Consider the following 26,019-nt stretch of genomic DNA (forward strand, 5'->3'; position numbering starts at 1 on the left):
GAAAAAACGCATGTAAACGCCGCAAAACGCCGTGTTTTTTTCTGCATGCAAAAACGCATGCGTCTAAAAAACGCGGCATTTTGCTGCGTTTACATGCGTTTTTTCACCACATGCGTTTTTTAAAAAAACGCTGCAGATCAAAACGTAAGTGTGAAACCAGCCTTAGATGATTCCAAATGTGATGTTTTTTTCTCTCCAATTTATTAGATAATCCACAACATATAAGAGCATATAAGCTGTTTCCATGCATTTAAATATGTGGCTCCGCGTCTCTGTAGTCAACAAATCCAGCACCTTTTTAATTCATCTTCATTACATTTTTTTTTTCCCTAAGTGAAAAATTACAACTTTTATTAGACGTTAGAAATAATAAGCTTATGGTCACTCTCTGATAAGTGGCGCCATCCATTTACTAGTGGCCGTGCCTGGTACTGCGGCTATTTCACCATTAAACTGAAAGGGACTCGAAAATCTACAGGGCTGTGCCTGATGAGCAGTGACACACATCTTATACGCATGGGCTATCCTTTAAATCCGGTATCACTATAAGGCCGGCCTCACACTAGCGAGTTTTACGGACGTATGAGCGCATAAACTACGTCCGTAAAACTCGCAAAATAAACTGCACAATTATTCTCAATGGGGCTGCTCCTATTAGCCGTATATTACGGTTCAGTATTATACGGCTTTCTACGGCCGTACAAAATCGCAGCATGCTGCGTTTGTCACCGTATTGCGCAAAAAAATCGCCAATGAAAGTCTATGGGGGCGAGAAAAATACGGATTCCACACGGACCAGCAGTGTGACTTGCGAGAAATACGCAGCGGTGTTAGTGAAAAGTCGGTAATTCAATTGCTGGCTTTTCATTTCTCCTGCACAAACCCGACAGGATATGAGACATGGTTTACATACAGTAAACCATCTCATATCCCCTTTTTTTTTGCATATTCCACACTACTAATGTTAGTAGTGTGTATGTGCAAAATTTCAGCGCTGTAGCTGCTGAAATAAAGGGTTAAATGGCGGAAAAAATTGGCGTGGGCTCCCGCGCAATTTTCTCCGCCAGAGCGGTAAAGCCAGTGACTGAGGGCAGATATTAATAGCCAGGAGAGGGTCCATGGTTATTGCCCCCCCCGTGGCTAAAAACATCTGCCCCCAGCCACCCCAGAAAAGGCACATCTGGAAGATGCGCCTATTCTGGCACTTGGCCACTCTCTTCCCACTCCCTGTAGCGGTGGGATATGGGGTAATGAAGGGTTAATGCCACCTTGCTATTGTAAGGTGACATTAAGCCAGATTAATAATGGGCAGGCGTCAATTATGACACCTATCTATTATTAATCCAATTGTAGGAAAGGGTTAAAAAAACACACACATGATTTAAAAGTATTTTAATGAAATAAACACAGCGGTTGTTGTAATAATTTATTGTTCTCTCAATCCATCAGGAACACCCTCGCTTGGAAAAATAATAAACGCACAAGATACATACCTTCTGGTGAACCGTCTCGTCCCACGAAGTAATCCATCTGAAGGGGTTAACTAATATTACAGGCAGGAGCCCTGCTAAATGCAGCTGTGCTCCGTGCCTGTAATCCCCGGCGAATGAATGAAATGTAGGTCATTGACCTACATTTCCTTCAGTTGCGGTGAGGCGCCCCCTGGTGGATGTCCTCATATGACCTGGAGCGTGGGAAAAAGTTCCCAGGCTGCAGTTCATGAGAACATCCAGCAGAGGGCGCCTCACCGCGACTGAAGGAAATGTAGGTCAATGACCTACATTTCATTCATTCGCAGGGGAATTACAAGCACGGAGCACAGCTGCATTTAGCAGGGCTCCTGCCTGTAATATTAGTTAACCCCTTCAGATGGATTACTTCGTGGGACGAGACGGTTCACCAGAAGGTATGTATCTTGTGCGTTTATTATTTTTCCAAGCGAGGGTGTTCCTGATGGATTGAGAGAACAATAAATTATTACAACAACCGCTGTGTTTATTTCATTAAAATACTTTTAAATCATGTGTGTGTTTTTTTAACCCTTTCCTACAATTGGATTAATAATGGATAGGTGTCATAATTGACGCCTGCCCATTATTAATCTGGCTTAATGTCACCTTACAATAGCAAGGTGGCATTAACCCTTCATTACCCCATATCCCACCGCTACAGGGAGTGGGAAGAGAGTGGCCAAGTGCCAGAATAGGCGCATCTTCCAGATGTGCCTTTTCTGGGGTGGCTGGGGGCAGATGTTTGTAGCCACGGGGGGGCCAATAACCATGGACCCTCTCCTGGCTATTAATATCTGCCCTCAGTCACTGGCTTTACCATTCTGGCGGAGAAAATTGCGCGGGAGCCCACGCCAATTTTTTCCGCCATTTAACCCTTTATTTCCGCAGCTACAGCGCTGAAATTTTGCACATACACACTACTATCATTAGTAGTGTGGAATATGCAAAAAAAAAGGGGATATGAGATGGTTTACTGTATGAAAACCATGTCTCATATCCTGTCGGGTTTGTGCAGGAGAAATGAAAAGCCGGTAATTGAATTACCGGCTTTTAACACATATCGCGCTGAATGAAATCTAAATACAGAATATATATATATGTGTCTCAATGACATATATATACATATATATATATATATATATACTGTATATATGTTTTCCCGAACATTTGAGCACATAAATCCATTAGATGTCGGTTTTGCAAGCCTGCGCGAAAATCTCGCAGTACGGATGCCATACGGATTACATACGGAGGATGCCATGCGCAAAATACGCTGACACACCCTGACTACGGATCACTATTTTGGGAACATTTCTCCGTATTACGGCCGTAGTACGGACGTATAATACGTGGCGTATTGTCTTACGCCATGTGTGAGGCCGGCCTTAGCGTCCCACAAGACCGCTTTAAAAGATAACAACAACTGTTTTCTTCTTATTTCGGGCTGAAAATAATTTTTCACTTTGTTTACATTAAAAAATTTTCTCATCACTTGGCTTCTAGTGTCTCTTTTTCTTGGCATTTTGCTGGCTACAGAAGGAGTTAAATAAGAATCTGTCAGTGAGCTTGTTCTGACTGGAGGTTGTAACTATTTTATCTATGTTTTAGGTATTTTTTTTCTGCAAAAACAAAAAAGAAAGGAAACCTTGTCAAACTTTGATTCTGTGTTGTGGATCAAACTCACCAAAGCAATTCAACAGTCCAGTGGTAAAAAATGTATAACACAGAAGTCATCCATGTGCTGTCAGTACTCAACTGCCAGGAAAAGCTTAAAAAAAAAATTAGAAGGATTTAAAAAAAAAGTGATGCACAGACCAAAAAATATATATATATATGGATCAAGCACACAGAAAAAAGGTAAAAAAAATTGTTGAGTTTAAGAAAAATACTCACCTAATTCATCATGACCACAGACCACTTCAAAGGAACGGTAAAATTTATGGACATAAATCAACTAAGAAAAACTCCATAAAACACAGATAAAAGTTATAAACTTCTTTCAGAAGGAGCTCACTGATGATTATTAGTTTACTCATTCTGCAGCCAGCGACATGGAGGCTATAGAAGACAAACCATGCAAAATTATTAATGAAGCCAAAGTGCAAAAAGGATTTTTAGCCCAAAAGAAATGCAGTAAAAAAAAAATAAAAATTCTAAACAAGGGAAAAACCCACAACAGATAAAGACATTGAATCAAATTTTACATTAGCAGCTCGCGTACTTGCTGACGGGCTCCAGGTGGCAATATATCTATTAGAAAAATACTGGATTGCATAGAGCCAGAGAGCGGTCGTGGAGATTCACATTATTTCATTTTTCAACTTTTCATTTTCTTCTACATGGAAACAGCTTGTTTTTACTCACAAATAACCATCATGCTTCTCGACAAGCGCCATCTTCAACGGATCATGCGAAGAAAAAGGAAAATAAAAACTAAGAAAAAAAAAAAACACATGAAAAAAACAAACAAACACAAAACAACTTGTCATGAGAGAAGAATGTGATTTGTTTTTCTTTTAGCTGTAAGAGTTTATAGCTGGGGAATAATAATGGGTATAAGGACGGCAGATAGTGGGGTCCCCTCACCCTTCAGTGGGCTTGCCTCGACCATGCATTATTCTGTCACCTGTACATGTAAATGGCGGCTATGGAATCCTGCAGTTGGCCAGTTGCTGATTTTGACACCATGTTTCATTGCAGAGAATGGGGTCAGATAAGCAACCAAGACAGCGACAATCGGTGCAAAAAAATCCAACGTTGCTCAATTTTAGGACAGTCTCACACGTCCAGATAATTCCGGTACCGGAGAAATCGGTACCGGAGTTATCCGTGTCCGTGTGTCCGTGTGCTCACGTGGCACATCAGTGTGGCACACGTGCGGCAGCAGTGTGCTGCCCGTGTGCCAACTGAGGACCACACGGACTGTGCAGGAGACAGCGCTAGAGTTAAGCGCTGTCCCCTGCTTTTGGTGCTGAAGCCGGCATTCATTCCTTCTCCCCAGCAGCGTTCGCTGGAGAGAAGGAATGAAAAATCAAGGTTTGGGGGTTTTTTTTGTGAAAAATAAAGTTCGGGGTCACCTCCCGCCTCCCACCCCCTGTGCGCTCGCCCGCTTGCATTAAAATACTCACCCAGCTCCCGCGATGCCTCCTCTCAGCGCCGGCAGCCTGTCCTGTGTGAGCGGTCACATGGTACCGCTCATTACAGTGATGAATATGCTCCCTATGGGAGGTGGTGACCCCGAACTTTATTTTTCACCAAAAAAAAACCTTGATTTTTCATTCCTTCTCTCCAGCGAACGCTGCTGGGGAGATGGAATGAATGCCGGCTTCAGCACCAAAAGCAGGGGACAGCGCTTAACTGTAGCGCTGTTTCTCCTGCGGCGGTACGTGCACACGGAGTGCACTCTGTTCTCCGTGTGCACGTGTGCGGGACGCTTTGCGGACCGTGCTGCCGGAGAAACGTGGACATGTCTCCGTGTTTTGCACACGGACACGGTCCACGAAAAATCACTGACATCTGCAGAGACACATTGATTTTAATGTGTCTACGTGTGTCAGTGTCTCCGGGACGTGAGGAAACCACACATACCGGAGCCACTGACGTGTGAAACAGGCCTTAGATGAATGAATAGAATCAATTATAAATCCCCCCAAAATTTTGGATTCTGGCAAATCTCAAATTTTCACAATTTAATTTATTACAAATCAGGCAAATCTTGTCCAACCGGCTGCAATTTTGCTGAATTCTTTTGAAGGCTAGGAAGGGGTTAAAAAAACGAAACTCACCTGTACTAGGTCATCAGCAGGTTCTTCACACCACCTCCGCCACTTGCTTGATCCTCTGTGCCGGCCTCCAGTTCTCCCACTGCCAAAACTCACAACTTCATGTGGGGGGGCAACGCACCCCCCCATGTGATCGCACGGGCCTCATCGCTGGAAGTACCAAAGACCGGCATGGAGGATTGAGGCGCTGTGGTGGCGGAGTAAGGATATAAGGAGATATGTGAGGACTGAGGAGGGGTCAGTATAATCTGTTCTTTCTTTTTTTTTTACCCCTTCCATCCCCTCTGATTATTTTGCCTTGGGGTCTGGAGAGACCTCAGAGGATAAGGCTACGTTCCCAAGATGAGTTTTTTGGTGAGTTTTTGATGTTGCAGATTTTCTTCTGCACCAATTAATTACTATGGGTTATCTGCACTTTTTCAAAAACATGCAGGTTCAAAAATAATAAAAAAAACCCTATCAAAAACTCATTGTGGGAATATAGCCTATAGCTGCAAAGATGAAAACAAAAGAAACCTAACTTGTAATGTCGAATTGCATTAACTTAGCTCAAGTTGTTGCCCCTTTAAGTAAAATAGATATTTTTTCTTTTTGCTTTTCATATTCTTTACTTTTGCAATTTAATTATTTTATTTTTTTTATCATTTGCTGCTTTAGGCTGCCGTCACACGGTCAGTATTTGGTCAGTATTTTACATCAGTATTTGTAAGCCAAAACCAGGAGTGGAACAATGAGGCAGGCGTCACACTCAGCGTAAGACAATACGGTCCGTTTTTTACGGCCGTAATACGGCCGTAATACGGAGAAATGTTCCCAAAATAGTGATCCGTATGTCATCCGTAGGCAGGGTGTGTCAGCGTATTTTGCGCATGGCATCCTCCGTATGTAATCCGTATGGCATCCGTATTGCGATATTTTCTCGCAGTCTTGAAAAACCGACATCTAATGGATTTATGTGCTCAAATGTTCGTTAAAACATATATACAGTATATATATATATATATATATATATATATATATATATATATATATATATATATATATATATATATACACACAGTGCCTACAAGTAGTATTCAACCCCCTGCAGATTTAGCAGGTTTACACATTTGGAATTAACTTGGCATTGTGACATTTGGACTGTAGATCAGCCTGGAAGTGTGAAATGCACTGCAGCAAAAAAGAATGTTATTTCTATGTTTATTTTTTTTTTTAAATTGTGAAAAGTTTTTTCAGAGGGTCATTTATTATTCAACCCCTCAACCCACCAGAATTCTGTTTGGTTCCCCTAAAGTATTAAGAAGTAGTTCAGGCACAAAGAACAATGAGCTTCACATGTTTGGATTAATTATCTCTTTTTCCAGCCTTTTCTGACTATTTAAGACCCTCCCCAAACTTGTGAACAGCACTCATACATGGTCAACATGGGAAAGACAAAGGAGCATTCCAAGGCCATCAGAGACAAGATCGTGGAGGGTCACAAGGCTGGCAAGGGGTACAAAACCCTTTCCAAGGAGTTGGGCCTACCTGTCTCCACTGTTGGGAGCATCATCCGGAAGTGGAAGGCTTATAGAACTACTGTTAGCCTTCCACGGCCTGGACAGCCTTTGAAAGTTTCCTCCCGTGCCGAGGCCAGGCTTGTCCGAAGAGTCAAGGCTAACCCAAGGACAACAAGGAAGGAGCTCCGGGAAGATCTCATGGCAGTGGGGACATTGGTTTCAGTCAATACCATAAGTAACGTACTCCACCGCAATGGTCTCCGTTCCAGACGAGCCCGTAAGGTACCTTTACTTTCAAAGCGTCATGTCAAGGCTCGTCTACAGTTTGCACATGATCACTTGGAGGACTCTGAGACTGACTGGTTCAAGGTTCTCTGGTCTGATGAGACCAAGATCGAGATCTTTGGTGCCAACCACACACGTGACGTTTGGAGACTGGATGGCACTGCATACGACCCCAAGAATACCATCCCTACAGTCAAGCATGGTGGTGGCAGCATCATGCTGTGGGGCTGTTTCTCAGGCAAGGGGCCTGGCCATCTGGTCCGCATCCATGGGAAGATGGATAGCATGGCCTACCTGGAGATTTTGGCCAAGAACCTCCGCTCCTCCATCAAGGATCTTAAGATGGGTCGTCATTTCATCTTCCAACAAGACAACGACCCAAAGCACACAGCCAAGAAAACCAAGGCCTGGTTCAAGAGGCAAAAAATCAAGGTGTTGCAGTGGCCTAGTCAGTCTCCTGACCTTAACCCAATTGAAAACTTGTGGAAGGAGCTCAAGATTAAAGTCCACATGAGACACCCAAAGAACCTAGATAACTTGGAGAAGATCTGCATGGAGGAGTGGGCCAAGATAACTCCAGAGACCTGTGCCGGCCTGATCAGGTCTTATAAAAGACGATTATTAGCTGTAATTGCAAACAAAGGTTATTCCACAAAATATTAAACCTAGGGGTTGAAGAATAATTGACCCACACTTTTATGTTTAAAATTTATAAAAATTTAACTGAGCAACAAAACTTTTTGGTTTGTAAGATTTATGCATCTGGTAATAAATCCTGCTCTTGTTTGAAGTTTGAAGGCACTAACTTATTTGCATCTTATTAAACCTGCTAAATCTACAGAGGGTTGAATACTACTTTTAGGCACTGTATATATGTCATTGAGACACACATATATATATATATATATATATATATATATATATATATATATATATATATTCTGTATTTATATATTTAATTCAGCGCGATATATGTGAAAAGCCGGTAATTCAATTGCCGGCTTTTCATTTCTCCTTCACAAACCCGACAGGATATGAGACATGGTTTACATACAGTAAACCATCTCATATCCCCTTTTTTTTGCATATTCCACACTACTAATGTTAGTAGTGTGTATGTGCAAAATTTGGCCGCTGTAGCTGCTAAAATAAAGGGTTAAATGGCGGAAAAAATTGGCGTGAGCATACACACTACTAACATTAGAAGTGTGGAATATGCAAAAAAAAGGGGGATATGAGATGGTTTACTGTATGTAAACCATGTCTCATATCATGTCGGGTTTGTGAAAGAGAAATGAAAAGCCGGCAATTGAATTAGCGGCTTTTATGCTATCTAGCGCTGCACTAAATGTAAATATACATATATAGGTGTCTCACTGACATATATATATGTATATATACCTATTCTATGTGTATATATCTACTCTAACCTGTCAGTGTGATTTTACTGTACACCGCGCTGAATTACCGGCTTTTCAAAGGACACCGGTGCGTAAAAATCGGACAGAACTCGCATGGTGCGAGTTCTGTGCGATTTTTTTCTCGCACCCATTGACTTGTATTGGCGAGTCTCGTCCGAGAATCGCATCAATACGCAGCATGCTGCGATTTTTTTCTCAGCCGACCCAGATTTTTCTCAGTCCGATTTCGGCTGAGAAAAAAATCGCAAATGAAAAGACACCTATTAAATAACATTGGTCCGAGTGCAATCCAATTTTTTATCGGATTGCACTCGTCCGTTTTCCTCGCAAGTGGAAAGGGGCCCTTAGAGGAAAAGTATAATAGAACCATATGCTCCACTTCTGCATTTATCACCCACTCCTGGTTTTGGCTTACAAATACTGAGGTAAAATACTGACCAAATACTGATAGTGTGACGGCAGCCTTATATAGCAAACAATTACAACTGCTTCCATTTTCTAGATAGTTCACACCCCAAAAGGCAATTTTTTTTTATTTTTTTTTAATTTCCAGGTTGTGCCATATTAAAGCTGTGTTTATTTACTTTTTTCATAGTATTTTCTCTTACCATTTAATTTGTTGTTTACTTTTTCACTGCAACAAACCAGCAAATAGATTGACACATCTCAACTTTTTGCCACCTTTACATGTATTTTGAAAGTATCAAAACGTCTACAAATTTATTTATATATTTTTGGAAAAAAAAAATCGAGACGAAGTTTCCGCTTTCGGTCCTGTGTTTTCATGGTAGAATTACCCTCCAAGCGGATGTAGAAGAGAAGCGAATGGCGGAGTTCCCTTGGAATTAGCAGCTTTGGGCTGGTAGAGAATTCTCTTTACGTACTTCCCGCAGGGGGCTTTTACTTATTGTGACCGTCTCGAATGGTCACGAGAAAGGAAAGGATGATTTCCCTACAGAATCTCAAAAAGAAACTGTTGCTACGGGAAGAACAGAATGAGTTCAGATGGATATTCTGCAAATGTCAACCACTAATAAAGTCCTGGAGTTTTCTCTCCGTAGACCCCCGGAGAACCCCGCTTCCTGTATTTTTAGACCTGTCTTATTATTTTCTAAATATTGAACAACCAATGACCTTTTACATAAACTTTTCCGATTTATTCCATTTACGTGGCCCAGATATGTCTCGTTTTACAGCGCAGGTGAGGCATTGGGGGATCTAATGAAAGGTATGGATGGACGGGCGGGCGCTCATGACAAGTTGGGTTGTGTTCCTCTTCCACGAACTCGAAGACTAAAATAATAAAAATGTAAGAAGTTGAGGCAAAAAAAAGCAAAATGGTCAGCAGGCAAATCAAGTCCAACATGCAATTTATTAATACAAAGACAGACGGGGGGCAGACGACAAAGGGAAAGAGCGAACGAAGCGGCCATGGTGGTGAAGAAGACATTGGCTCGTTAGGCAAGAAGAAGCAGTTATTCCACAAGGATGGGACAGTCATAGAGTTAGAGGGAACAACAAACGACCGAAGATTATATGCTGTATATTGAGGATGTCAGAAGTTTCCCAAACCCTTTGAGGACCCATTTGCTTTGGCTTTGGACTACCCAATTTCGGATGAGGATCCTCAAGCAAAACACCCAATTGTAAATAAACTTTCCAGCCTTCTAATAACAACTCAATTGCAAGGCGTTCCCCAACAATATACCAGGAGGGGTAAATACTCCCAAAGTTTTGACAGATGAGGCTATGTGCACACTGAGGGGGTTTTTTTTGGAGATTTTGGAGCAAAAACTCTCCAAATCCTCCTGAAAAACGCAAAAACTCAGAAGTTTTGCTCAGATTCTGCACCAAAAACTTAGCGAAAAAACTCAGTGTTTACATTCCCTGAGGGTAAGGGGCACTTTTTTGACCACTTTATTGAGGCAGTAGTCACCGAGCTTTTCTAGATGAAACCACTTCAGTATAACACTCACACTTTCGCAGGCATCATTTCTCTGCACTCTCCACGATATTGGTCATATGCACTAGGACGTTGCCCAAAGAAGGAACATGCTACTTAATTAAACCACTTTAAAAGAAGTAATAAAAGACTGAGCATGAGCACGGCGATATCGTTTTTACGTTATTTGCTGTGCATTATGTTCATTTTTGGGGGCGTTTCGCCATGCTTCTTCAGGTGAATTGCAGGAGGAATCCACCTGAAAAAGACGTTGTGTGCACATGTTCTAACAATGAGCATAATGTTCCGCCTTATGTCACTTCTTTTAACCACTTCAGCATTTTCACCTTTAAATTTCTGCAGTACTGACGGCATCCAAGGGATACTGTATGCATATATCTTATATTTTGTGAGCACAAAGTCTTTTTTTGCAGAGTTATCAGAGCACAAACTCCCATGTTTTTGAAGAGGTTTGAGTTTGAGGCGGATTTTGAGAGTTTGTGCATCAAAAAGCGAAGACACTAAGTTTCCCCAGGTGAAGCTGCTTCAGGGGAACAGCATCTTTTACTCTATACTTTAAGGCTATGTGCACACGTCAGGATTTTATGCAGAAATTTCCTGAACAAAACCAGAGATTTTCTGCAGAAAATCCGCACGAGTTTTTCTCGTGTTTTACTTGCGGTTTTTGCGCGTTTATTGCGCATTTTTTGTGCGGATTTTTCGTGTTTTTTTCAGAGCTTCCCAATGCATTAAATAGTGGGAAATCTGCAAAAAATCTGCAAAATTAATGAACATGCTGCATTTTTTACCGCGATGTGTTTTTTTTTCGCGAAAAAAACGCAACATGTGCACAAAAATTGCGGATTGCATTCTATTAATAGGATGCTTAAAGGGAACCTGTCACCTGAATTTGGAGTGACAGGTTTGCGGTCATATGGGCGGGGTTTTCGGGTGTTTGATTCACCCTTTCCTTACCCGCTGGCTGCATGCTGGCTGCAATATTGGATTGAAGTTCATGCTGTATCCTCCATAGTACACGCCTGCGCAAGGCAAGCGCGGGCTTAAAAGGGATGTCCACTGCTATTACAGTCATGACCTGACAGGTCATTAATAAAAGACGGGTAGCATTTCCTCCCCTGTGACCACTATCGATCAGCCCCAGCAACAGTATAGGGAGCAGAGTCCTAGAGTTTCGTCAGTTGCCACTTCCAGGTACTACAAATCAGATCCTATTCATTTACACAGGAGCTGAGCAGCAGTAGTATCGGGAAGAGAGGTAACTAAACAGTGTACAGAGCGGTGTTATTATGGGTCTGTACACCATGTGTATTCGGTTGCTGCAGGGACTGGTGACAGTGGATAAGTGAGGGTCTTGTGTGTCGCACCCCTGTGTCACAGCTGAGGGAAAGCAGACAGCTGATTATTAAGGCTATGTTCACACTTTGCGGTTTTTGCTGTGGATCTGCTGCGGATTTGACGCTGCGGATCCGCAGCAGTTTTCCATGCAGGGTACAGTACAATGTTACCCTATGGAAAAAAAAACCGCTGTTCCCACTTTGCGGAAAATCCCTTGAAAAACCAATTGCTGCGGAAAAAAAGAAGGAGCATGTCACTTCTTTCTGCGGATTCCGCAGCGGTTTTCAACATGCACCAATAGGAAAGTGCTGTTGAAAACCCGCAGAGGAATCCGCAGAAGAAACCGCAGGAAAATCCGCAGCGAAAACCGCAACGGACTTTCAATGCGGTTTTTCAAAATCCGCTGCGGAAAAATCCGCAGCAAAATCTGCAAAGTGTGAACATGCCCTAAGTCTTGGAAGGGGCCAATATGCGTAGCCCTTCCCAGACTATTAATATCAGCCCTGACCTGTCTGCTTAGCCTTTGCTGATTATTTAAAAATAGGAGAGACCTTTTCTTTGTTTTGGGGTCCCTCTTTATAATAACCAGTAAATGCTACGCAGACAGCTGTGTGCTGTTATTAAAAGACTGGTAAGGTGCAAAGATATTGTCCCCTTCCCAAAATAATAACACAAGCCCCCAGCTTTCCCTCAGCTGGTTATTAAAAATAAGAAGAAACCAACACCCTTTTTTAAATTATTTATGCAATAGGTTAAATAGGGCTAAACACCCTTTAGTGCCGCTGCTAGTCTATTATATGTAGGGGGAGGGCTTGTGACATTAAATACCTACAGGACAGCTATCCTATTTATTCTATCTATACTTAGATTGATTTATTAGTTTGTAAACTAGCTTTAAATTACATAGAGAATTACAGTATGTAAAAGGTGATGTATAAAGACGCATTAGACGAGGGGCCAAACTAAGATTGTCACTATCCCTTTAATAGGCTGGTGAAAACCTAATCCGAGCCCAAGTCCCAGTACAACATGGGTAACGGCCCAAGCAACTCTCTTCCATTAGCAATTTGAGCGTCTTCTTACATGGCAAACGGGTTTTTGGTCTCCCTTAGTGTCAAGGGTTCAGATATGGGGTATAAGGGCTGAGCAAGAAAGTCCATCTCCTCTTTCCAGTGGGAAGGGGGTGGTAGTAGAACCCACGTTTTAACCCTCGTGGCCCCTGACTGCAGCTATATTCCATTTTTGAGTGGAGTCATTGCGCCCTAATGATCCCCCTATACTTCCTTATTCATAAAGTGTAAGCTCTTAGGGGCAGCATCTGATCCTCGGCATCTCTATTTCCTGCTATGTATTATATATTGCAGTATATTATATATTGCATTCTCACTTATTTATTACTTTTCTCCCTAATGACTTTCTGATCTGAGCTCGCACCGATACATCCAAGTGTCTTATGTTCTTTTTGCCTGTAGCAATATATAACTAGTTATGGCCGCTGTGAATTTTATTGTTACTTTCAATATCAAAACGCTTTTATTTTTAGACATATTTGTGATAAATATTCCCAAACACAATGAGCTCATCCACAATGTAGCGTCTGGTGATAAACTGCGATCAGACGTATAAATTCTCAGCTTTTCATATTTGTAAGTGTCAGCATCTCAGAAATGTGCAGAGCAAGGAAATTGTCTGAAGCTCTGTACAGGCAGTATAACGGCATCTTTACATTGGCACCTATGTACGGAAGTATCTATCACCAGCACAACAGTGACACTATCCGAAAATTAGGGGAAAACTCCGGTCAGGTGTGAAAATTATTTATTGCACATAGGAGCAGTATTATAGTACTTATATTCTTGTACATAGGAGCTGTATTATAGTAGTTATATTCTTGTACATAGGGGCAGTATTATAGTAGTTATATTCTTGTACATAGGGGGCAGTATTATAGTAGTTATATTCTTGTACATAGGGGCAGTATTATAGTAGTTATATTCTTGTACATAGGTGACAGTATTATAGTAGTTATATTCTTGTATATAGGGAGCAGTATTATAGTAGTTATATTCTTGTACATAGGGGCAGTATTATAGTAGTTATATTCTTGTACATAGGGAGCAGTATTATAGTAGTTATATTCTTGTACATAGGGGCAGTATTATAGTAGTTATATTCTTGTACATAGGTGACAGTATTATAGTAGTTATATTCTTGTATATAGGGAGCAGTATTATAGTAGTTATATTCTTGTACATAGGGGCAGTATTATAGTAGTTATATTCTTGTACATAGGAGCGGTATTATAGTAGTTATATTCTTGTACATGGGGCAGTATTATAGTAGTTATATTCTTGTACATATGAGCAGTATTATAGTAGTTATATTCTTGTACATAGGGAGCAGTATTATAGTAGTTATATTCTTGTACATAGGGGCAGTATTATAGTAGTTATATTCTTGTACATAGGGGGCAGTATTATAGTAGTTATATTCTTGTACATAGGGGCAGTATTATAGTAGTTATATTCTTGTACATAGGGGCAGTATTATAGTAGTTATATTCTTGTACATAGGGGCAGTATTATAGTAGTTATATTCTTGTACATAGGGGCAGTATTATAGTAGTTATATTCTTGTACATAGGGGCAGTATTATAGTAGTTATATTCTTGTACATAGGGGCAGTATTATAGTAGTTATATTCTTGTACATAGGGGGCAGTATTATAGTAGTTATATTCTTGTACATAGGGGCAGTATTATAGTAGTTATATTCTTGTACATAGGGGCAGTATTATAGTAGTTATATTCTTGTACATAGGGGCAGTATTATAGTAGTTATATTCTTGTACATAGGAGCAGTATTATAGTAGTTATATTCTTGTACATAGGGGCAGTATTATAGTAGTTATATTCTTGTACATAGGGGCAGTATTATAGTAGTTATATTCTTGTACATAGGGGGCAGTATTATAGTAGTTATATTCTTGTACATAGGAGCAGTATTATAGTAGTTATATTCTTGTACATAGAGGCAGTATTATAGTAGTTATATTCCAGTACATAGGAGCAGTATTATAGTAGTTATATTCTTGTACATAGGGAGCAGTATTATAGTAGAGCTATTCTTGTACATGGGGCAGTATTATAGTAGTTATATTCTTGTACATAGGGGCAGTATTATAGTAGTTATATTCCAGTACATAGGAGCAGTATTATAGTAGATCTATTCTTGTACATGGGGCAGTATTATAGTAGTTATATTCTTGTACATAGGGGCAGTATTATAGTAGATCTATTCTTGTACATGGGGCAGTATCATAGTAGTTATATTCTTGTACATAGGGGCAGTATTATAGTAGTTATATTCTTGTACATAGGGGCAGTATTATAGTAGTTATATTCTTGTACATAGGAGCAGTATTATAGTATTTATATTCTTGTACATTGGAGTAATGTTATATCAGTTATATGAGTGCTCATTTATGGCATCATTATTGTAGTTATAATTTGGTGTATATTGTGGACAGTGTTATAGTATGGTAGTGTTTATACTCCTGTCCTCGGGCAGCGTTGCTATATTTGTATGTGATGGATTTTTGTCAACTATCAAAATATTCACATACTCAATTTAATAAAGTCAGTGATAATTCTTCCTCACTGAGTTTTGCATTACAACTTTTGTGAAACTACAACTCCCAGCATGCGAAGACAGTAAAAGTGTCGGTCTTAAGTGGCTGCTGGGCATGTTGGTAGTTGTAGTTTCACAAAAATGGTTTGTTTAGATGCTGCGTTTGTCACTTTTTTTGCACTTTACATTAACAGCAAAGTGACAGATTTCTGAAATGTCCCGTTCTCTTGCAGATTTGCACAAAGCATTTTTTTTTCAAAGCCGCATGACAATTCTTTCAGCATTTTTGCAGCATTTTCACCCATTCATATGAATGGGGAAAAAAATGCAAACAAAAAACTTACATATTTTACGCTGCATTTTTTCCTGCTAACACTCGGGATGTTTGTGTAGAAAACGTTTTCTGCAAATACTCAAAGTGTGCACATACCGTTAGATTGTGGAGTCCATTGTTTCTATACGCATTTCTGCAGACTACCACTAGGGGGAGCAAATGGAATATGGAATTATGAGCTTTCAGCAGAGGCTGAATATTATGACAAGGGTGGTCCCAATATTAGGGCTAGAAGTGGAGTGGACGACTTAAAGACAACTATTGCTGGAGACTAGATAGGCAGGATTCCATTGTCAGTAGAACACATGAGAATATCTACAGATTTCCTGTCTTATACTTTCTTCCCATATTGTCTTATTGTCTTTTACCTTGAATGGTCCTATATCTCTCAGGGTCCAGACCCCAAAAAATCTTCTGTCATATGTTCATAATATAAAAGTCTTTGCTGAAAATCCACTTATCACATTAGCCTTCTTTAATTTTAAAATATTTTCCAGGACTTATGTTATCCATAGGATAGATCATCAATATGAGATCCATTGCCCTTTTTGTTTTAATGGTTGTGCACCACAGTCCCTTTAAGTATCTGAGTGCTGGGAGTTGGACCTATCCTAAATGATCACATAAACCACTTTGCATGGAAAGTCCATTGCTAGAGACCATTATTGTTTAATCTAAAAACAACCAAAAATTTGTACTGATCATTTTTTAAATAAATATTTATAGCAGTTGAAGCTTTGTTATCCTGATACAGAGCTCCAAATCCTGCATAGAGTTAGATGATAACATTTTGTTTGCACACTGCTACCACTAGAGGGAGCTTGTGAGCTTGCTTGCATACAATGTAGCCATTGAACTCAATAGTAACGCAGTATGCACTTAGCTCCCTCTAGTGGTGGTTGCAGGCAGCCAGAAAAATGTTCTGTGTCAATGTAGGGAAATTGGGAGTTCTGAATCAAGAATAGGGAGCCCATCATAAGGATATATGAAATAGGTATTGATTCAACAGTAAATTACACATAAGAATGATCTTTTTTTTTTTTTAGGGGGGAGGGCTGTTTTAATAGTTCGCTTAAAATATTGTGTTTCCTTCATTCTAAAATTTAAAATTCTAACTTTATAGCACTTGAGAAAGGTGATGGAAAATGACAGGAAAATAATAGCACGGAATCGGCAGGACACAAATATGCGGAAAGACACAAAGTAGGAATCAGAGGACGATACGCACAGAGGAGAGAACGTGACATCGGAATAGACATGGAACACGGATTAATAAATTGCATGTTGTCTTCTATTACACAGTCCTTTCCATATTATACATAGAGAACACACATTATCATGCAACGTCAACATTGGACACAGGTCAGCAGCACAGAATATACAGGTGAGAGGTCACATTTGCTGTCCGGGCTTTTTCCAATAAAATTATGGTACATTTTGCTTTATAGAAATTTAATTAGATTTTTTAATTACATGTTAGAATTACGGTATATGAGCTGAAAAAAAATCTCTAAGTTCACAGCAACATAGATAATGATCCTTGATCACCTTTTACATTGTGTCCTAATAGGAGATGGAATCTGCCAAACTGTTACTTTAATTAAAAGGGTTAGACAGGGAGGAACCCCTAGATATATATGATAACGCTCTAGGGATGTTGTAGGGCGGCATAGCCGGGACTCAGACGGAAACATGGTGCATCTATTTTCACCCAAAACGCAGCAAGCAATAAATCAACGGAAAAACAACAGACTTGCCTGGCTAGGCGCTAACTAATACACCATACCTCTGACTCGCGCTACCAGGGATGTCCAGGTCATGGCTGTCCAGCAACTCAGCGTTTAGCATATTTAACCACTGTGCATATCCTACTCAGAAATCCACCCCATCAGTCCGGAGGCTGTGTCCCTGCAGCCTTTTCTATGTCTGTAATGAGGCGACCTCTCTCAGCTGAGCTGGTTAAGCTTCCAGTGCTACTTGTACTGAAGAGGGAGTGGGAGTGATGAGTCCCACCACTAAATCCTCCTCATCACTCCTCAAAAAAAATCAGCCCGGAACCCATTGGTTATTTGGAAAACCCTTCTAAGGCCAGTCTCACACGTCCAGATAATTCCGGTACCGGAAAAAAACGGTACCGGAATTATCAGTGTCCGTGTGCCCCTGCGTTTCTGTGGCACATCAGTGTGGCACACGTGTGCCTCCCATGTGCCCACTGGGTACCACACGCACCATGCAGGAGACAGCGCTAAAGTTTAGCGCTGTCCCCTGCATCGTGCTGAAGCCGCGATTCATATCTTCTGTGCAGCAGCGTTTGCTGTAAAGAAGATATGAATAATCCATTTTTTTAGTGGTATTTCGTGTTTAAAATAAAGCTCCATGTCCCCACCCCCTGTGCGCCCCCGCTGTTCTGAAAATACTCACCCGCCTCCCTCGCAGTGTCCTGTCCTGGCCGCACCTTCTCCTGTATGCGGTCACGTGGGGCCGCTCATTTACAGTAATGAATATGCGGCTCCACCCCTATGGGAGGTGGAGCCGCATATTCCTGACTGTAATCGGCGGCCCCACGTGACCGCATACAGTAGAAGGTGCGGCCAGGACAGGAAGCAGCGACAGCCAGCTAGGGAGGCGGGTGAGTATTTTCAGAACAGCGGGGGGCGCACAGGGGGTGGGGACATGGATTATTCATATCTTCTTTACAGCAAACGCTGCTGCACAGAAGATATGAATCGCGGCTTCAGCACCATGTGGGGGGGGACAGCGCTTACTGGAGTGCTGTCTCCTGCACGGCACACGGAGAACATCCGTGTGCGGTACGTGTTTTACACGGACCCATTGACTTTAATGGGTCCGTGTAATACGTGCGCTCCCACGAACACTGACATGTCTCCGTGTTTGGCACACGGAGACACGGTCCGCAAAAAATCAATGACATCTGCACAGATGCATTGATTTTAATGTGTCTACGTGTGTCAGTGGCTCCGGTACGTGAGGAAACTGTCACCTCACGTACCGGAGCCACTGAATTGTGAAACCGGCCTAAGCGAGAACCAACCAGTGATCTGTGTGTCCAGGATGCTGTTGTCTCAAGTAGCGCTCATGTATAAGCACAGCTCCATTTTTGGAATGATTTACCCGTCTACAGATCACCAAAACCCATGTGCTTTCCTCCCTATCTATGGCCTGAGTAAGCTGCCATCCCTAATACCATAAATGCTTTGGCCCCCTCTCTCATTTCTCTGCTGTTACCTCTATAGAGAATATAGGGGGAATGCAGAGAGGGAGAGATGTCAGAGCACTGACTGATTTGTAGGATGTAGGACTATAGCATGCAAGAAAATGCACAAAATACAGCATCTGAAGTGTAGCAATGTCCTGTTTTGATATAAAGTATGTCAATATTCACTGGAATTTTTTTGTAATATCTAATCAGTGGCAGAAATCCCCAAAGCAAAGGACCAACTGTTTGTTTTCCCCTCCACACCTTTACCACAAACCTTATCAAAACTCTCACAGTTCAGCTCCTCGGGGGAGGGACTTCCTGCACAGACACTTGATACAGAATGAAGTACTGCAAGACATTGATCGCCTGTGAAACTACAACTCTCAGCATGCTCTGACAAGTTCTCCTAGAGTAATATAGTTATTTGCAGTAATGTTATTACATCAGAATAGAAGATAGGCGCTAGAGATTAAACCCAAAGTATTGGCTCTGCAGGGGAATAAAAGCAATTGTTCTCTGTTATCAGCACCTCTGGAGACACAAACACACCTAAAAGGTCCCATTATAATTTACCAAAACAAGTAATGTTAATTAGAACTTGACTGTTATAATATATGAATCTGTAATTCTATGCTAAAAGTGACAGTCAGTTCTTCTGACAACCTCAGCTCTGCTACATCTGACATCCTAAGTTACACTACATCTATACTGTGCAGTGAAATGATTACTGGTAAAGTCCCGTAGGGAAGCCTGCAGTTTTACAAAATCTCATCCTCACACTGCGGAGAAAATCTGCAGCATATAGTGACCTGCCGAGCAGAATTTCAATGAGCGGTAAATCAATCTCTTCTACCGTTTGTATAGAATGGTTCATTGCCCTGTGCAAACTGAACACGTGCTGCCGAGAACACGTGCTGCCAAGAGTGTTCTGTGCGCATGGATAGTGCGGTATTCCAATCTAAACGGGCTATTAAGTGACCACCGACTAACTTATTTGTAGCTCTCTAAGGTGTTTGGCAGTGGTGTAACAACTGCTGTCGCCACTGCAGCCGTGCCCGGGGGGTGAGGGGCCCGCCGCCACCAGCAAATACTCCAGCTAGATGTGTGCTCAGACCTTTCGGGGCCTTGTGCGGCAGAACACGCTGCTGGACAATCAGGGGCAAGTGTTGTGAATTCTGCTTTTGGGTTCCCTCCGGTGGTAGTAGGTGGTAATGCAGTTGTCCCTGAGTTGCAGTCCTGGTCAGGTGTATCTGCTGATTGCAGTTCTGACTGGGGTATTTAGGCGTGCAGGATTCATTAGTCCTTGCCAGTTGTCTATTGTTGTTGGGAGGTGTTGGACCTCTGTCTGGTTCCTCCTGTCATTCTGCCAAATCAGCAAAGATAAGTGTCTGTTTTTTTTTCTGTGGCACACATGCTGTGTGCTTCACAATTCAGTGCTATTCTTTGTGTTTTCTTGTCCAGCTTAGATTGTGTCAGTATTTTCTCAGTCTTGCTGGATTCTCTGGAGTGGCAGATATACATTCCATGTCTTTAGTTAGATTGTGGAACTTTTTGTATTATCTGTTGTGGATATTTTTGGAAGGGTTTTAATACTGACCGCCTAGTAATCTGTCCTATCCTTTCCTATTTAGCTAGAGTGGTCTCTTTTGCTAAATCCTGTTTTCTACCTGTGTCTATTCTTTTCCTACTCACAGTCATTATTCGTGGGGGGCTGCCTATCCTTTGGGGGTCTGCTCTGAGGCAAGATAGCATTCCTATTTCCATCTATAGGGGTATTTAGTCCTCCGGCTGTGTTGAGGTGTCTAGGGTATGTTAGGCACACCCCACGGCTACTTCTAGTTGCGGTGTTAGTTCAGGATTTGCGGTCAGTACAGGTTCCACCGACTCCAGAGAAAGTTTTCATGCGGCTCCAAGGTCACCGGATCATAACAGGCAAGTAGCTGATGCTGGTGTGCACGTAACTGGGGGCGCAAGGCAGTGACATCATGCGCTCCCACCACTTGCATGATGAAGTCAGAGGATGCTGCACGATGAGGGAGCAAATGGGAGGGTTTTGTTGTTTTTTTTTAATTAGAGGGTACATGGTGGACATACTACTACATTGTTGACTATTGGGAGTGCACTATACTGTATGAAGGACTATGGGCTGTGCGCAAATACTGTATGGAGGACTATGAGGTGCATTACACTGTATGGAGGACTATAGGCTGTGCACAAATACTGTATGGAGGACTATGGGGGTGCATTGTATCGCATGAAGTACTATGGGCTGTGCATTATACTGTATGGAGGACTATGGGGTGCATTATAGCATATGAAGGACTATGGGGGTGCATTATACTGTATGGAAGACTATGGGCTGTGCATTATACTGTATGGAGGAGCATTATATTGTGTTTGGAGGACTATGGGCTGTGTATTATACTAATACAGAGGTGCATTATACTATATGGAAGACTATCGGCTTTTCATTATAATATATGAAGGCTACGGGCTGTGTATTATACTAATATGGAGACCTATGGGGGTGCAGTATATATAGAGGTGCCTTATACTATATGGAGGAATATGGGAGTGCATTATATATGGAGGACTATGGAACGGTACATTATATTATATGGAGGACTGTGGTGCATTATACTATATGGAGGGGTATGAGCTGTGCATTATATATGGAGGACTATGGGGTGCATTATATAGAGGACTATGGGGTGCATTATACTATATGGAGGACTATGGGGGTGCACTATACTGTATGAGGGACTATGGGGGTGCATTATACTAATTGGAGTGTTATGAGGAGTGCATTATACTGTATCGAGGACTATGGGAGGTGCATTATACTGTATGGAGGACTATGGGGGGTGCATTATACTTTATGGAGGACTGTGAGGGTGCATTATGCTGTATGAAGGATTGTGGGGGTGCATTATACTATATGGAGGACTATGGGGTGCATTGTAATATATAGAGGAATGTACGGGTGCATTATGTTATAGGGAGGACTATGGTCTGTGCATTATACTTCTTCTATAGAGCCCCATGACTTCTATGTACGCCCCTGGTTAGTATACCATTTTTGGGGGGGTTTTTTACATCAAAGAACAACGGCAGAACAGGGGATATATATACCAGGATGGAGCCAGGATGAGGGACATATCTACATATAATTCAGGGTGGGCTCGGTCCCAATCTTGCACAGGGGCCCATCAGGCTCTAGTTACTGGTATTTGGCCACCTTAAAAAACAGTAAAGATTTGATCTGCGTTATGGGGTCATTGCAGGTGACAGTCTGAGCTCTGCTGCATTTTACACCTTCAGCTCTGCAGCTTACAAGCCTCACATCTACATTTCACATCCTCAGCTCTGCGAGATTTAACAACCTTTTTTTTTTACTTGGCACCATTCTGCTCTATCTGACACCCTCAGTCACTGCTATCGCCCCCTTTATATCTGAAACCCCAGCTCATCGGTACATGATAACCACAGCTCTGCTACATCTGACAACCTCACAGTCTTAGGAGGACATATCTGACAACCTCAGCTCATCATCGTAGGGTAACCTCAGCTCTGCTACATCCGACTACCTTACTGCTTCTAGATCTGACGACCCCAGCTCCTTCACATATGATAACCTGAGGTCACCTACGTCTGACAACCTCACCTTTGCTCTGACAGTGTTAGGAGGTAAATATCTGACAACCTCAGCTCTGCTACATCCGACTACCTTACTGCTTCTGACAACCCCATCCACATATGATAACCTGAGCTTAACTACTTCTGACAACCTCACCTCTGCTCTGACAACCTCAGCTTTCCTTCCTCTGTTACATCTGACATCCTACATTTAATATTTCTAACAACTTCAGATCAAACCCATCTGACAACCCTAGCTTTGTTGCATCTGACAACTCCAGCTCTGCTACATCTGTGCAATGTCGGTAGTGAATGGTTATTTCTGAGCTGATGATATAAGAATTGATCAGAGATGGTAAACTTACTCTTCTTCCTCCTGAATGTTATGGGAATCAGCACTTTCACGGACTTCAGCATACAGCCGGCCGTTTGAGGGATGAACGCCATTCCGGAGGAGAGATTCTGGGGATTTCTGTATTTTGGAAGCAGCGGACTGTGTGTTGGGATTTATGCAGACGGATCTGTCCTACAGCAGCAGCGAATCCTGCAGTCCAGTCACAGACGGCTCCGGCGCTCGCTGCGGCAGGGACTGTGGAGGTAATGGACGCCGGGTTTTTTTTTTTTAATCACTGCAGATGTTGTAGACGCAGAGACCTTCATTGTAAATCAGGGGGTCGACCACAAAGGCTCTCACCGGCATCACCGTGACACATCGGGGGGCAGTCACTAATATTCTCCTAAATCCAGACCTTCAGGCTAAATTCACACTAGGCGGTTTTTTATGCAAATTTTCAGCTGCGTTTTACAGTACCAGCAAAGTCTATGAGATTTCAGAACACTGGTTTTTTGTTGTTTTTTTTGCACAATGGAGTATGTCACTTCTTTCAGCTTTTTTCACTCATTGACTTGAATAGGAGGTGAAAAAAAAAAGCTGAAAAGACACAGGTATCAGGTTTTTCTGCATTTTGGGTGCCAAAACCTGATTCTGTAGAATAGGACTTTTTTTTCAACGCTAAACTTTATCGGTATGCACAAGAGACAAATCTAGCATGCCAAAACTATAGCAAAGAAAAGCACAAAAAACGCAAGAAAAAACAAGGAAAACACAAGAAAAAACAAGGAAAATGCAAGAAAAAACAAGGAAAATGCAAGAAAGACCAAGGAAAACATGCTTTTTTTTCTGCAGCTTCTTTCCTGCCAAGAGATCAGGTTTTGCTGCAGAAAAAAAAACGCTGCAAAAACTCCCAGTGTGAACTTACCCTAAAGTCGATGAGACGGTGGGATCTGCAATACTTATTATACTTTATGGTGGACTGTGAGGGTGCATTATACTGTCTAAAGGACTATGGGGGGTGCATTATACTGTCTGAAGGACTATGGGGGGTGCATTATACTGTCTGAAGGACTATGGGGGGTGCATTATACTGTCTGAAGGACTATGGGGGGTGCACTATGCTATATGAAGGACTATGGGGGGTGCATTATGCTATATGAAGGACTATGGGGGTGAATTATACTGCAATACTTATAACGGGTGCACGCTGTAAATCTGACGGATCTTGTCACTTCTATTTGCTGGATGACTTTGCACCAATATTTTGTCCAGCACATGCACTAAATAAATCTGCCACATTTTATAATGCCCCCTTTTTTTTTCTTGGTGCAATTCGATCCAGAATTTTGCCGTATTTTTTGCTTTGTAAATCTGTCTTAACAGTTTCCCATTAAACTTTACTTTACCTTTACCTATAGATGTTTCTCCAGGTTTTACACCAACCTCCCTAACTTGAGCGAGAATTGCGTTTTTTCATATATCTGGCGTCCAGATATTTAATTATCCGACCATTGCACATTTTTGAGCCAATATTTGAAACTTTTTGACGTTACGAAACTGGTGTTGGTGAACTTGCCCCATTATTCCCAACTGGTGATAGGAAGAAAGCCGGGTTTGCTCATTAACAGAAAGTGACTTATTATCATATCACACTTCTGACTTATGTCCAGCACACTGTTTTTATTAAAATTAAAACTTATGTGACGTTAAGTCTGTTCGGCATATTTCACCGTTTCTCCAGCGTCTTCAGGGGATGGTATGTTAGTTTGAATGACAAACCACGCTATCTAAATGTAGATAATGTAATAAAAGTAACCTTGGAAATGAGAATGACATGAATATTAAGCAGCAACTTATTGAAACAACTGTGACTAATTTGTAAGTCACTCTAGTGTCGCTCCCCTGATGAAGCCACAGAAGTGGTGAAACATGTCTAGTGTGTCTAAGCTTTAATAAAGACACTGCGCTAGACCAGGTGCAGACATTTACCCAGTGTAGGCGGTGCAACTGCACAGGGGCCCAGAAGGGAATAAGGGCCCACATCTATAGGAGGGCCCTGACCTGTGTCCCACATGTATTTGTCCCAGGAAAGGAAACACAATCTTGCAGTGTGGGTTGAACGTGGACAGAGCTTAGTGTTGCTAGTGGGCAGAGTATAACTGATGCTCCGAGCATTGGAGATGAGCCCGGGAGGGTGTAAGTATTTCTAGTAGTGGGACCGACTTGTTCATGATGTGGTTGTACAGGGATAATTGTGCACATGCTGTTTGTGCTTGTCTGATTTATATGTTCATGTGTGTTTGAGCTATGTGCCACGTTGCTGTTTTTTAGCGGTTTTTAAGCTTTTTGGGGCGTTTTTCCGCTGCGGAAAAGCTTAAAAAACACTTACATTATTTTTAATGGCATTCCGCAATTGTTGTGCCCATGCTGTGTATTTTTGTGCAGCGTAAACACATTGCGGAAAAAAACGCAGCATGTTAATTAATTTTGTGGAAAATCTGCAATTTTGCCGCTATAGAATTGTATTTAGACGCATGAAGAAAAAATGTATAAAGACCGCAAAAAAACCCCATGACAAAACGGGAAAAAAAAAAATGCTAGAAAAACGCAAGCGGATTTCCTGGCAAGGGAGTCCGGTTTTCATCAGGAAAATTCTGCATACATTCTGCAACATGGGCAAATAGCTTCACACTACTGTGATGTGTGCACTGTACTTGTGTGATGGGTGTGTTGTTTGTGCTGTGCTTGTGTGACATATCTGATGTGTGTGCTGTGCTTGTGTGACATGTCTGATGTGTGTTGTGCTTGTGTGACATGTCTGATGTGTGTGCTGTGCTTGTCTGACGTGTGTGCTGTGCTTGTGTGACATGTCTGATGTGTGTGTTGTGTGACATATCTGATGTGTGTTGTGCTTGTGTGACATGTCTGATGTGTGTTGTGCTTGTGTGACATGTCTGACGTGTGTGCTGTGCTTGTGTGACATGTCTGATGTGTGTGCTGTGCTTGTGTGACATGTCTGATGTGTGTGCTGTGCTTGTGTGACATGTCTGATGTGTGTGCTGTGCTTGTG

General features: G+C 41.8%; 1 protein-coding gene and 1 long non-coding RNA gene across 6 annotated transcripts in view; one reads left to right on the top strand and one right to left on the bottom strand.

The window, feature by feature from the left end:
- The window catches only part of KCNIP2 (potassium voltage-gated channel interacting protein 2), a 514,316-nt gene that overhangs the window by 48,689 nt on the left and 439,608 nt on the right, over positions 1–26,019 (bottom strand). The window contains exon 1 of one of the 4 annotated variants that reach the window (XM_077258266.1): positions 22,981–23,113. The exons of the other annotated variants lie outside the window; for them this stretch is intronic. Within the exon in view, the coding sequence (XP_077114381.1) occupies positions 22,981–23,062 (82 nt within the window). The 5' untranslated portion in view covers positions 23,063–23,113. Of the gene's footprint in view, positions 1–22,980; positions 23,114–26,019 lie in introns of those variants that run through there. 4 annotated transcript variants of the gene reach the window in all.
- The window catches only part of LOC143769584 (uncharacterized), a 66,757-nt gene that overhangs the window by 1,679 nt on the left and 39,059 nt on the right, over positions 1–26,019 (top strand). Inside the window, exons 3-5 of one of the 2 annotated variants that reach the window (XR_013214425.1) lie at positions 16,883–16,962; positions 17,062–17,143; positions 23,012–23,212. This is a non-coding gene — a long non-coding RNA (uncharacterized LOC143769584). The remainder of the gene's footprint in view (positions 1–16,882; positions 16,963–17,061; positions 17,144–23,011; positions 23,213–26,019) is intronic. The other variant, XR_013214426.1, reaches the window with a different exon arrangement.

The sequence above is a fragment of the Ranitomeya variabilis genome, chromosome 4 (assembly GCF_051348905.1).
Source record: "Ranitomeya variabilis isolate aRanVar5 chromosome 4, aRanVar5.hap1, whole genome shotgun sequence".
In the NCBI taxonomy this organism is placed as follows: domain Eukaryota; kingdom Metazoa; phylum Chordata; class Amphibia; order Anura; family Dendrobatidae; genus Ranitomeya; species Ranitomeya variabilis.